This window comes from Lontra canadensis, unplaced genomic scaffold (assembly GCF_010015895.1).
Source record: "Lontra canadensis isolate GAN:19392208 unplaced genomic scaffold, GSC_riverotter_1.0 scaffold80, whole genome shotgun sequence".
Taxonomy (NCBI): Eukaryota; Metazoa; Chordata; class Mammalia; order Carnivora; family Mustelidae; genus Lontra; species Lontra canadensis.
Window position 1 is genome coordinate 9277576 of NW_022631074.1, and position 12698 is coordinate 9290273.

Consider the following 12698-nt stretch of genomic DNA (forward strand, 5'->3'; position numbering starts at 1 on the left):
CCCCCCCCCCCCCTCACGATTTGGGATCTCTTCTGATTTGGCTAAAGCATATTTTCCTGGGGTTGTTGCCACCCTTTTAGTATTTTACTTACTCCTTCATATACTCTTATCTGGACAAAATGACAAGGCGGAAAAATTCACCACAAAAAAAAGAACAAGAGGCAGTACCAAAGGCTAAGGACCTAATCAATACAGACATTGGTAATATGTCAGATTTAGAGTTCAGAATGACGATTCTCAAGGTTCTAGCTGGGCTCGAAAAAGGCATGGAAGATATTAGAGAAACCCTCTCGGGAGATATAAAAGCCCTTTCTGGAGAAATAAAAGAACTAAAATCTAATCAAGTTGAAATCAAAAAAGCTATTAATGAGGTGCAATCAAAAATGGAGGCTCTCACTGCTAGGATAAATGAGGCAGAAGAAAGAATTAGCGATATAGAAGACCAAATGACAGAGAATAAGGAAGCTGAACAAAAGAGGGACAAACAACTACTGGACCACGAGGGCAGAATTCGAGAGATAAGTGACACCATAAGACGAAACAACATTAGAATAATTGGGATTCCAGAAGAAGAAGAAAGAGAGAGGGGAGCAGAAGGTATATTGGAGAGAATTATTGGAGAGAATTTCCCCAATATGGCAAAGGGAACAAGCATCAAAATCCAGGAGGTTCAGAGAACCCCACTCAAAATCAATAAGAATAGGTCCACACCCCGTCACCTAATAGTCAAATTTACAAGTCTTAGTGACAAAGAGAAAATCCTGAAAGCAGCCCGGGAGAAGAAGTCTGTAACATACAATGGTAAAAATATTAGATTGGCAGCAGACTTATCCACAGAGACCTGGCAGGCCAGAAAGAGCTGGCATGATATATTCAGAGTACTAAACGAGAAAAACATGCAGCCAAGAATACTATATCCAGCTAGGCTATCATTGAAAATAGAAGGAGAGATTAAAAGCTTCCAGGACAAACAAAAACTGAAAGAATTTGCAAACACCAAGCCAGCTCTACAGGAAATATTGAAAGGGGTCCTCTAAGCAAAGAGAGAACCTAAAAGTAGTAGATCAGAAAGGAACAGAAACAATATACAATAGCAGTCACCTTACAGGCAATACAATGGCACTAAATTCATATCTCTCAATAGTTACCCTGAATGTTAATGGGCTAAATGCCCCAATCAAAAGACACAGGGTATCAGAATGGATAAAAAAACAAAACCCATCTATATGTTGCCTACAAGAAACTCATTTTAAACCCGAAGACACTTTCAGATTTAAAGTGAGGGGGTGGAAAAGAATTTACCATGCTAATGGACATCAGAAGAAAGCAGGAGTGGCAATCCTTATATCAGATCACTTAGATTTTAAACCAAAGACTATAATAAGAGATGAAGACGGACACTATATCATACTCAAAGGATCTGTCCAACAAGAAGATCTAACAATTGTAAATATCTACGCCCCTAACGTGGGAGCAGCCAACTATATAAACCAATTAATAACAAAATCAAAGAAACACATCGACAATCATACAATAATAGTAGGGGACTTTAACACTCCCCTCACTGAAATGGACAGATCATCCAAGCAAAAGATCAACAAGGAAATAAAGGCCTTAAATGACACACTGGACCAGATGGACATCACAGATATATTCAGAACATTTCATCCCAAAGCAACAGAATACACATTCTTCTCTAGTGCACATGGAACATTCTCCAGAATAGATCACATCCTTGGTTCTAAATCAGGTCTTAACTGTTATCAAAAAATTGGGATCATTCCCTGCATATTTTCAGACCACAATGCTCTGAAGCTAGAACTCAATCGCAAGAGGAAATTTGGAAAGAACCCAAATATATGGCGACTAAACAGCATCCTTCTAAAGAATGAATGGGTCAACCAGGAAATTAAAGAAGAATTGAAAAAATTCATGGAAACAAATGATAATGAAAATACAACAGTTCAAAATCTGTGGGACACAACAAAGGCAGTCCTGAGAGGAAAATATATAGCGGTACAAGCCTTTCTCAAGAAACAAGAAAGGTCTCAGGTACACAACCTAACCCTACACCTAAAGGAGCTGGAGAAAGAACAAGAAAGAAACCCTAAACCCAGCAGGAGAAGAGAAATCATAAAGATCAGAGCAGAAATCAATGAAATAGAAACCAAAAAACCAATAGAACAAATCAACGAAACTAGGAGCTGGTTCTTTTAAAGAATTAATAAGATTGATAAGCCCCTGGCCAGACTTATCAAAAAGAGAAGAGAAAGGACCCAAATAAATAAAATCATGAATGAAAGAGGAGAGATCACAACTAACACCAAAGAAATACAGACAATTATAAGAACATATTATGAGCAACTCTATGCCAACAAATTTGACAATCTGGAAGAAATGGATGCATTCCTAGAGACATATAAACTACCACAACTGAACCTGGAAGAAATAGAAAGCCTGAACAGACCCATAACCAGTAAGGAGATTGAAACAGTCATCAAAAATCTCCAAACAAACAAAAACCCAGGGCCAGACGGCTTCCCGGGGGAATTCTACCAAACATTTAAAGAAGAACTAATTCCTATTCTCCTGAGACTGTTCCAAAAAATAGAAATGGAAGGAAAACTTCCAAACTCATTTTATGAGGCCAGCCTCACCTTGATCCCCAAACCAGACAAGGATCCCATCAAAAAAGAGAACTACAGACCAATATCCTTGATGAACACAGATGCAAAAATTCTCACCAAAATACTAGCCAATAGGATTCAACAGTACATTAAAAGGATTATTCACCACGACCAAGTGGGATTTATTCCAGGGCTGCAAGGTTGGTTCAACATCCGCAAATCAATCAATGTGATACAACACATTAATAAAAGAAAAAACAGGAACCATATGATACTCTCCATAGATGCTGAAAAAGCATTTGACAAAGTACGGCATCCCTTCCTGATCAAAACTCTTCAAAGTGTAGGGATAGAGGGCACATACCTCAATATTATCAAAGCCATCTATGAAAAACCCATCGCAAATATCATTCTCAATGGAGAAAAACTGAAAGCTTTTCCGCTAAGGTCAGGAACACGGCAGGGATGTCCGTTATCACCACTGCTATTCAACATAGTACTAGAAGTCCTAGCCTCAGCAATCAGACAACAAAAAGAAATTAAAGGCATCCAAATCGGCAAAGAAGAAGTCAAACTATCACTCTTCGCAGATGATATGATACTATATGTGGAAAACCCAAAAGACTCCACTCCAAAACTGCTAGAACTTGTACAGGAATTCAGTAATGTGTCAGGATATAAAATCAATGCACAGAAATCAGTCGCATTTCTCTACACCAACAATAAGACAGAAGAAAGAGAAATTAAGGAGTCCATCCCATTTACAATTGCACCCAAAACTATAAGATACCTAGGAATAAACCTAACCAAAGAGACTAAGAATCTATACACAGAAAACTATAAAGTACTCATGAAAGAAATTGAGGAAGACACAAAGAAATGGAAAAATGTTCCATGCTCCTGGATTGGAAGAATAAATATTGTGAAAATGTCTATGCTACCTAAAGCAATCTACACATTTAATGCAATTCCTATCAAAGTACCATCCATTTTTTTCAAAGAAATGGAACAAATAATCCTAAAATTTATATGGAACCAGAAAAGACCGCGAATAGCCAAAGGAATATTGAAAAAGAAAGCCAGAGTTGGTGGCATCACAATTCCGGACTTCAAGCTCTATTACAAAGCTGTCATCATCAAGACAGCATGGTACTGGCACAAAAACAGACACATAGATCAATGGAACAGAATAGAGAGCCCAGAAATAGACCCTCAACTCTATGGTCAACTAATCTTCGACAAAGCAGGAAAGAATGTCCAATGGAAAAAAGACAGCCTCTTCAATAAATGGTGTTGGGAAAATTGGACAGCCACATGCAGAAAAATGAAATTGGATCATTTCCTTACACCACACACGAAAATAGACTCAAAATGGATGAAGGACCTCAATGTGAGAAAGGAATCCATCAACATCCTTGAGGAGAACACAGGCAGCAACCTCTTCGACCTCAGCCGCAGCAACATCTTCCTAGGAACATCGCCAAAGGCAAGGGAAGCAAGGGCAAAAATGAACTATTGGGATTTTATCAAGATCAAAAGCTTTTGCACAGCAAAGGAAACAGTTCACAAAACCAAAAGACAACTGACAGAATGGGAGAAGATATTTGCAAACGACATATCAGATAAAGGGCTAGTGTCCAGAATCTATAAAGAACTTAGCAAACTCAACACCCAAAGAACAAATAATCCCATCAAGAAATGGGCAGAAGACATGAACAGACATTTCTGCAAAGAAGACATCCAGATGGCCAACAGACACATGAAAAAGTGCTCCATATCACTCGGCATCAGGGAAATACAAATCAAAACCACAATGAGATACCACCTCACACCAGTCAGAATGGCTAAAATTAACAAGTCCGGAAATGACAGATGCTGGCGAGGATGCGGAGAGAGGGGAACCCTCCTACATTGTTGGTGGGAATGCAAGCTGGTGCAACCACTCTGGAAAACAGCATGGAGGTTCCTCAAAATGTTGAAAATAGAACTACCCTATGACCCAGCAATTGCACTGCTGGGTATTTACCCTAAAGATACAAACGTAGTGATCCGAAGGGGCACGTGCACCCGAATGTTTATAGCAGCAATGTCTACAATAGCCAAACTATGGAAAGAACCTAGATGTCCATCAACAGACGAATGGATAAAGAAGATGTGGTATATATATACAATGGAATACTATGCAGCCATCAAAAGAAATGAAATCTTGCCATTTGCAACAACATGGATGGAACTAGAGGGTATCATGCTTAGCGAAATAAGTCAATCAGAGAAAGACAACTATCATATGATCTCCCTGATATGAGGGAGAGGAGATGCAACATGGGGGGTTAATGTGGTAGGAGAAGAGTAAATGAAACAAGTTGGGATTGGGAGGGAGACAAACCATAAGTGACTCTTAATCTCACAAAACAAACTGAGGGTTGCTGGGCAGAGGGGGGTTGGGGGGGGTTATGGACATTGGGTAGGGTATGTGCTATGGTGAGTGCTGTGAAGTTTGTAAACGTGGAGATTCACAGACCTGTACCCCTGGGGGAAAAATATATATATATATATATGTTTATAAAAAATAAAATTATAAAAAAAAAAAAAAAAAAAAAGAGAGGAAAAAAAAAAAAAAAAAAAAAAAAAAAGCCCTCTTTGTTTGAGGTCCAGCCTTAACAATATCCTAATTACAAGGAATCACTGTCAAGTGAGAGACTTGTCTCAAGAGATTAGGGCAAGTGCATCCCCAAGTGCATCATCCAGTCCAATCATAGAGAAAGTGGGGTCATCCATTATCTCCACAAGTCTATAATTAACCTCATGGAATGAGATAGGCTCCAGCTTTTAAAAAAAATTTTCATTTTCCTTAAATAAGGAAATTGGTCAAGGTGATATTTGAGTTATACAATTGTTCGGGGATTAATCCCATTTTCCAGTTGTTTAAATAATAATATGCACATGGGGGTCCTCATATTATCCCCACAGCATAACAAGCAATAAGATTATCTGTATATGAGCTATTGTATAGTAAATATATAAAAACTATATCTCTGCAATTTATCTCAAGTTGTCTAGCTTAAGCAAACAACATTTAAGGACAATCAAAACTAGGATTTAACATCTGCAAAGGTGGGTTATTGAAACATAATTTTTCTCTCTAAAAAAACCCTCATTTCCAGACATAGCCAAATCAAGATGAATTTGTCTAAAAAACAAGTCCAATTTTAATAAACTTGGCCTAATTATTTACATAAGTAGCCTCTCCTGGCCAGAAGCCAAGTCAAGTACTTGCCATCGGACATGCCTGCAATTCCTGTAGATTTAGGTGGACTCCTCTTCACAAGGTGCCCAGTATAGCCTGAGGTTCCTGTACCTACCAGGAAGTGACATTCTTTACTCACCTGGTGACTCTGTAAGCAAGGTATTTCCAAGGGGCTTTATGTGCTGTGTTTCGTGAAGTCAGCCTTAGTTCCTCAAAGCCGTTTGGTCATATCTGAGTCTAGGTCTGTCTCTCTCAAATATGATATCCCAGTCAAAGCCTTGATAAATAACCAATGTTTCCAATGGTGTCCTGTTATAAGAACAGAAATAATAATAAAACAAATAAAAGCATTTAACTTTTTTATCTACCTGAATCCTCCAGAATTCAAAAGGTCCCAGTAAATATTCTTTCTTCCATGGCAATCATAGTCAATTACATAAGTTTGCTAAGAATCTGTTCTCCTTGTAACAGGCTACATTTACTTCTATTACATTTTTCTGAAGGGTTTATTTAAATAATTTGCATCTTTACAATCAATATACATGGCAACTCTAGAAAATTTCAATTTATGGCAGCAAATTTCTGTCAGATCTAGTGATAGAAGCACATTTGAAGTTTGGGACAAATTCCGGGCCTTAACTGTCAATAATTAAAAATAAGTTTGAATGGCATATATCTCCTAAAAATCATGCTGAACTCTTCTTATAGCTCCATTTATACATGTTTACACAAATTTTAACACTCATTTAGTATTGTAGATACCAGTGTTCTACTGATGTTTTGTATATTGCAGTTTTGTTATTCATCTAAAATAGCTATCATTGATTGGTACAGTTTTACCATTATCAAGGAATAAATTAAGATGTATCATTTCCTCTAAGATTACATTGTTTATAACCATAGGAATGGATTAAAACAGTGACCCACACAGAGCCGTAGATGTGAATGAAACCAAGTCCTGTAGGTTCTTTTGTTACAGGACCCGAGTCAGGCTGAAAAATGTCCATTTGTGAGCAGAACTGGGGATCATTCCTATCAATCTCCCAGCCCTGAACAAGGATGAATAACAAAATATTATTAATTCTACTTGTAGTCTTGTGGCTATAAGTTTAATTTCTTCTACACTGACCTTTTAATGCTAGTCATATATGTAATTTTGTGTTCTCTTATGCATATCCTGGTGAATCTAAGAATAGCCTGCTTGACCATGCATAAAGAGACATACTATCTCTTCGGTTCAGAGTATTAAATGTATATCTGATAAATATTTTTATATCTGATAAATATTTTTATGTGTTATTAGTAAAATATGGTATTTTCATAAACTGCACAGACTCTTTTGTTGTTGTTTTTGTGTAGACATCATGACATTTACCATTAAACTATAAAGAATGTTATAGTTATACTTTACAATTAAGTAAAACATAATTGAGAACCTTTAATGGTGATAAAGAACTGGTTTACACTTCTGATGCCTTTATGGGACTTATTCTCCATAAAACAGGTTAAGGAGCAATGTTCTACCGATCAGAAGCATATGTTCAGCCTTGATTTATTTTCCCAGCCCTTATTGCTCACAGTGCAGATATTGCATGGATAAAACCCTACTGTTGCTCATAAAAACATAGTACCTACTGAAAATAGGTTGATAAATTGTAGTTCTCGCTTCCTTTTTTTGTTGGTATATTTTGTCTGTAATAACAAGGCCACTAGGTGTCAGTAACGATCTAACATCACAGTTCCACTGTGGTCTTATTACTAATTTTTGTGTCTTTGATTTGTCTCTTTTATTATCTTTGTATCTTACTTCCCTTTTTGTAAGGAGGATACACTATTGGAAATATTTTTGAGCCTTTGTGTTACCATATTATTTTGTGTAACTTTTAGAGTAGTTTTCTGTGAACAGTTTCCCTATCTTATGTAGGGAATATAGAATAGCAATAAAAAATATTTGAGCTTTTGAGTCTAGCAGATTTATTCTACTACTTACTATTAACAATTACCTGTTATTTTCTTTTGAAGATATTTTCATCACCTATACAAATAAAAAATAAAATGTCAGAAATTGTATGGATTAAATAAAACACTGTGTTAAAGTATCTCCGATAAGAAAAAAAACCCCAGTAAATGTTAAATTTACCTTCTACCTAAGTGCTCTCTATTTAGGAGAGGAGGAAACTTAGTACATAGATGTTATCAGCTTGGTTTTGAATAGGAGATCCTTTGTTCATCTTTCCTATGTAATAGTAAATAGTTTACATTTTGACTCTCCAGACTGTCTCTCTGGATTTAAAAAGAAGGTAAAAGCCCATTTTGCAAATTAGGTAGAAGTAAATGTAGAAGACTAATCCATCCATGCCTATAATTTAACTTATTAGCCAACGATTTTTATGTAAATTTAACTATGAAAGATAATTCTGAATTTATATCTCTTCATTTTGCTTCCAGAATTGTGAAATTTCCTAGTATGATAAACAAGAAAGTCTCTGGTTCATTTTGGACCAACTTAATCTTACTATTTTAATGTTGAAAATTTTCGAGTGATATATTAAATGACATATATTGTGCCATGATCCCCTTCTCTTTTGAAAGGATTTTCAATAATTACCTATATCTTATAACCCAAAGACAAGAACCCCTGAGTAGACTATGAAATGTTTTTTAAAACCACCAAAGAATATACAGAAACCATTGCAGAGGCATAAGTTGTTTTCTAGCTCTGAAACTTTCAAATGAGATTTTTTTTTAAAGATTTTATTTATTTATTTGACAGACAGAGATCACAAGTAGGCAGAGAAGCGGGGGGGGGGGGGGGAGGAGCAGGCTCCCTGCCGAGCAGAGAGCCCAATGCGAGGCTCGATCCCAGGACCCTGGGACCATGACCTAAGCTGAAGGCAGAGGCTTTAACTCACTGAGCCACCCAGGCACCCCTCAAATGAGATATTTATAAAAAGAAATATTTCCACACAACTAATGAAACATACTCATTTTATCACTTTATCACTTTATCTGGGAAAAGTTAATGCTTCCAAGATTTTAAAACAAGACTTTTATATGCATATGGGCGTTCCAATAGAACATAAAGGACTGAACACACACTTAGTTTCATCCTCTTCTCAAATCTAACTAATAGAGGGGCCTTTGGTTTAAAGACATTACCCTACAGGGGCAAAAAAAAAAAAAGTGACAAAAATGGCAACCAAATTTTAGAAGCTGGATGTCTGAGGAATGTTGAATGATTTAAGAGACCTGAGAAAGGTGAATTCTAAACTAGCACTGAGGAAAGCTGGAAAGCATCTTCCTTTACATTGCAGATCCCCTCAAAAGCTCAGATATTGGTGAAAGGTGGAAAGAAGGATGAGGTGGGGCTGAAAAGAGAGTTAGACTTTCTTGCCCCCCAGAAAGATTGGAGGTTCATTCTTGGAGAGAGTCAGAGTATCTCCAGACTGGGGAATGCCAAGCACAACTGTGTGTGGCAGTGCTGATCTGAAAATGAGGAATAACTGAAAGATTTTATACCACATAGTGTAATCATCTTCCGCCTTCTCCTATGTCTCCAAGAAGACACTGTCAGTAGGCAGAATATAGAAAGTCCTCTTTGAGGAATCAGATCAGCGCGAGAAAAGATCTAAAGCTATTAACAACAAAGATTCCCAAGAAAATGGTGTAGCTAGCTACACTAGAATAAAGATCATATTTTATAGGCCTCACACATATATATTGAAATTTTGGTCAGCTTTATAGTGTTCATTCATACTTGCGAGAAGATGGCAAAGGATCATCAGGCATTTGAGGACCAAAACATTAAAAATAATGGAACATCAACAAACCAAAAAAGTGGGTTAGAGGAAGTAGTATTTATTTAGGGAGAATATTAAAAAAAAAAAAAAAAAAACTATTGGGGTATCCTCAAAGAGATAAGAAAAGGTATTACTTTCATGAATATGACCAGGGATACTACTTGAAAAGGACCAATGGGGGGAAAAATGTTCTTGGAAAATAAAAGAACAGAAGAAATTGAAAATTCAATAAAAAGAAGATAAAATAAAGGCTTTCTCTCAAGAAAGTAGAGCAAAAAGGTAAAATGGGAAAGAAAAGAAAGAGGGGGCCCAATATCCAAATAATACAAATTTTAGAATGAGTGAAGAGAAAATAGAAGGGAAAAAATTTACAAGTAAATCACCAAACAGTATTTTCCAGAACTGAATGATGAATTTAGTTGAAAGGCCTCTTGAGAGCCCAGTGCAGTGAATGGAAACATTCCCACACCAGGGCTCACCATTATTTAATTTCAACACTGAAGACAATGGAAGATTCTATAGGCTTCCTGGGAAGAAAATAAGTTTCATGTTAAGGATAAGGAAACAGAAATAGCATCAGATTTCTAATCAAAATTTGGAAGCTGTAAGATAATTGGGCCATGCCTGGAAAAGTCCAAGGAGAAAATAATGGAATTATATGCTCAGGCAGTGTCAGTTTATTGTGACTATAGAATTAAAACATCTTCAGCCATGCACAGTCTCAAGAATGTACTTTCTATACCTTTTACTAAAGTAGCCGTTGAGAGGTATACTCTTAAAAGACAAGGGAATAAACCAAGAGGAGAAAATAAGAGACCACGAAACAGGAAAACCAGTATAAGAGCCTGTGTGAAGGATCCTCAGGATGATCAGAAAAGATGATGAAATCCTAGAATGGTAATGAGAGATCTCTTATGAAGATGGCTGGGCAAACAGAACAACTGGTCCACATTAAAGAGTTTTGGAAGACTAATGGAGAGTTCTTCAAGAAAGTGGAATTCATAGGCTATGTAATGTGCTTCATAGTAATAAAGGTTTAAACAGCGTGAGAATAGTGGCAATGAATTAGTGTTAAGTATCTTGAAAAACTAAGGACTAGAGAATAAGGCACACTTATTAAAACAGGGAAAACAAAATGTAGAAGAAAGGAAGAATAACAGGGAGGGAGATACAACCTGTCTTAGTTGTGAGTAGCATGTAGAATCATCATATGACTAGATTACTGTGGTAGAAGAATGGGAGTGCTGGATGCATAACGAGGGTTGCAGGGCAGCACAGAGCAAGAACTGAAGCCTCATACTACATTGAAGGAACTGATATTTCAAAAAGTAATTTAAAAAAAGTATATTACTTAGAGATACAGAGGTAAATTTCCTAAAAGGGGTTAGAAATGGTTGCCTAAGAAAGAAAGAGGAGATGAGCCAAGGGATTGCTATTTTTCATAAAGCCTTGGAGAACTAGTTGGCTCCTAACTGTGTGCATGTACAATAACAGAATCAAAAGCTACAGTGTGTTTGTGCTTTAAACAAACAGTTGTGTGCATAGGCTTCCACAATGTTTTTATAGATTTTTCTTGGATTACTTTAGAAAATGGATTTTGCCTGTGGAGACTGATAATTTTTTGTTTGGTTTTTGTTATCAGATCAGATCCAGGCTGTGAAGACATGAAAAGATAGTATTTGGAAACCTCAACAGTTTTCAATTCAAGGAATGTATCTTAAGGCACACTGAATACTTCAAATTTTTTTAAAAGATGTTTGTGCATCTAGGAATACTTCATAATCTTCTGCTTGCATTTATGGACTCTGAATGAACTTTTTAAGAACATAGGACTTCAAGTATGCTAATCTGACCATTAATTATATTAAAACTAAATCATTCCTCAGAAGGGCTCCTTCTCCAGAATTACCAACTTCTTAGTAAAAGTCTACATTTGATTGTAATTAGAATGTTTAAACTCAGAGTTATAAGCCATCTCAATATCTCATCATGATTTATAATATCTTTAATGCATCTTTTTAAAATTGTCTTACAAAGTTTAGTTCATGGTATGACTTTGCAGGTATGATTGTGTTTGGAAAAAGAACTTTAAATATTTATAAGGGACCATGGGTAATTAATATATACATAAAATTTTTACTATATGTCACTATCAATAAACATACAATGTACAAACTAGTGTACTTCATTTATGCTGAAAAGAATAATGCTGTGTTAACGTAATATTTAGTGTTTTACTGTCAAGCATTTGTAAGTTTTCTGAGACCAAATTAAGCTGAATTTATTTATCCAATGAATGTGTATTGAACCGCTCTGTACCTACACTAGTCCCACATTGTCCCAGGCAATGGTGATACAAGGTAAATAAATCAAGACATATTCTTAATCCATAGTGAACTTAAAATTAATGAGGGTGATTTTGAGAACCTTTTTATACATAGTATCATTTTATTTTTGGCTACATGAATATCTTGGATTTTAAGATTAAGAGGTATGTAGATGAACTAATGATTCTTAAATAATTACTTTAACTGACTTCTTGTTTCTTTAAAATGCCTCCAATTACTATAGCACTTTCTTAAATTGTGACTCACCAAACTGTGTTTTTCCTGAGCATAAACTGCTACAAAAATGTTGTTTAGAATTTTAGACACATCTCAGGCATCTACTCTATGCAAATTGTGTTAGTTCTCAAAACTTAGAGACCACTTATAATTGTGACCTCTGAGTAGAAGCTTTCACTTTAAATTAACAGTATATAGAGCAAGGGTGTCAATTCTGAAAAACACTACATATAAAGAACAACTGTAATATATAATGTGTAAAACATCTTACCATGTCCTTAGCTGTGAAAATGATAAAAACAGGAGGCAAGGGGCACCTGGGTTGCTCAGTCAGTTGAGCTTCTGCCTTCAGCCCCTGCCCTTTTCTCTCAAATACACAAAATCTTTAAAGAAAATAAAAATTAAAAAAGAGACAAAAGATAAGTGAGTAATACTAGGTATGTTACCCTAACGGTGGTAC

At 36.0% G+C, this 12698-nt stretch overlaps 1 protein-coding gene across 4 annotated transcripts in view; it reads left to right on the forward strand.

Moving 5' to 3' along the window:
* Positions 1-12421, forward strand: part of ARL6 (ADP ribosylation factor like GTPase 6) — a 47309-nt gene extending 34888 nt beyond the window's left edge. For 2 of the 4 annotated variants that reach the window (XM_032882246.1, XM_032882247.1), the window contains one exon: positions 11317-12421. In XM_032882246.1, coding sequence (XP_032738137.1) covers positions 11317-11350 — 34 coding nt within the window. In that variant the 3' untranslated portion in view covers positions 11351-12421. Of the gene's footprint in view, positions 1-7378; positions 7615-11316 lie in introns of those variants that run through there. The other 2 variants (XM_032882245.1, XM_032882248.1) reach the window with 2 other exon arrangements.
* Positions 12422-12698: the final 277 nt, after the last annotated feature.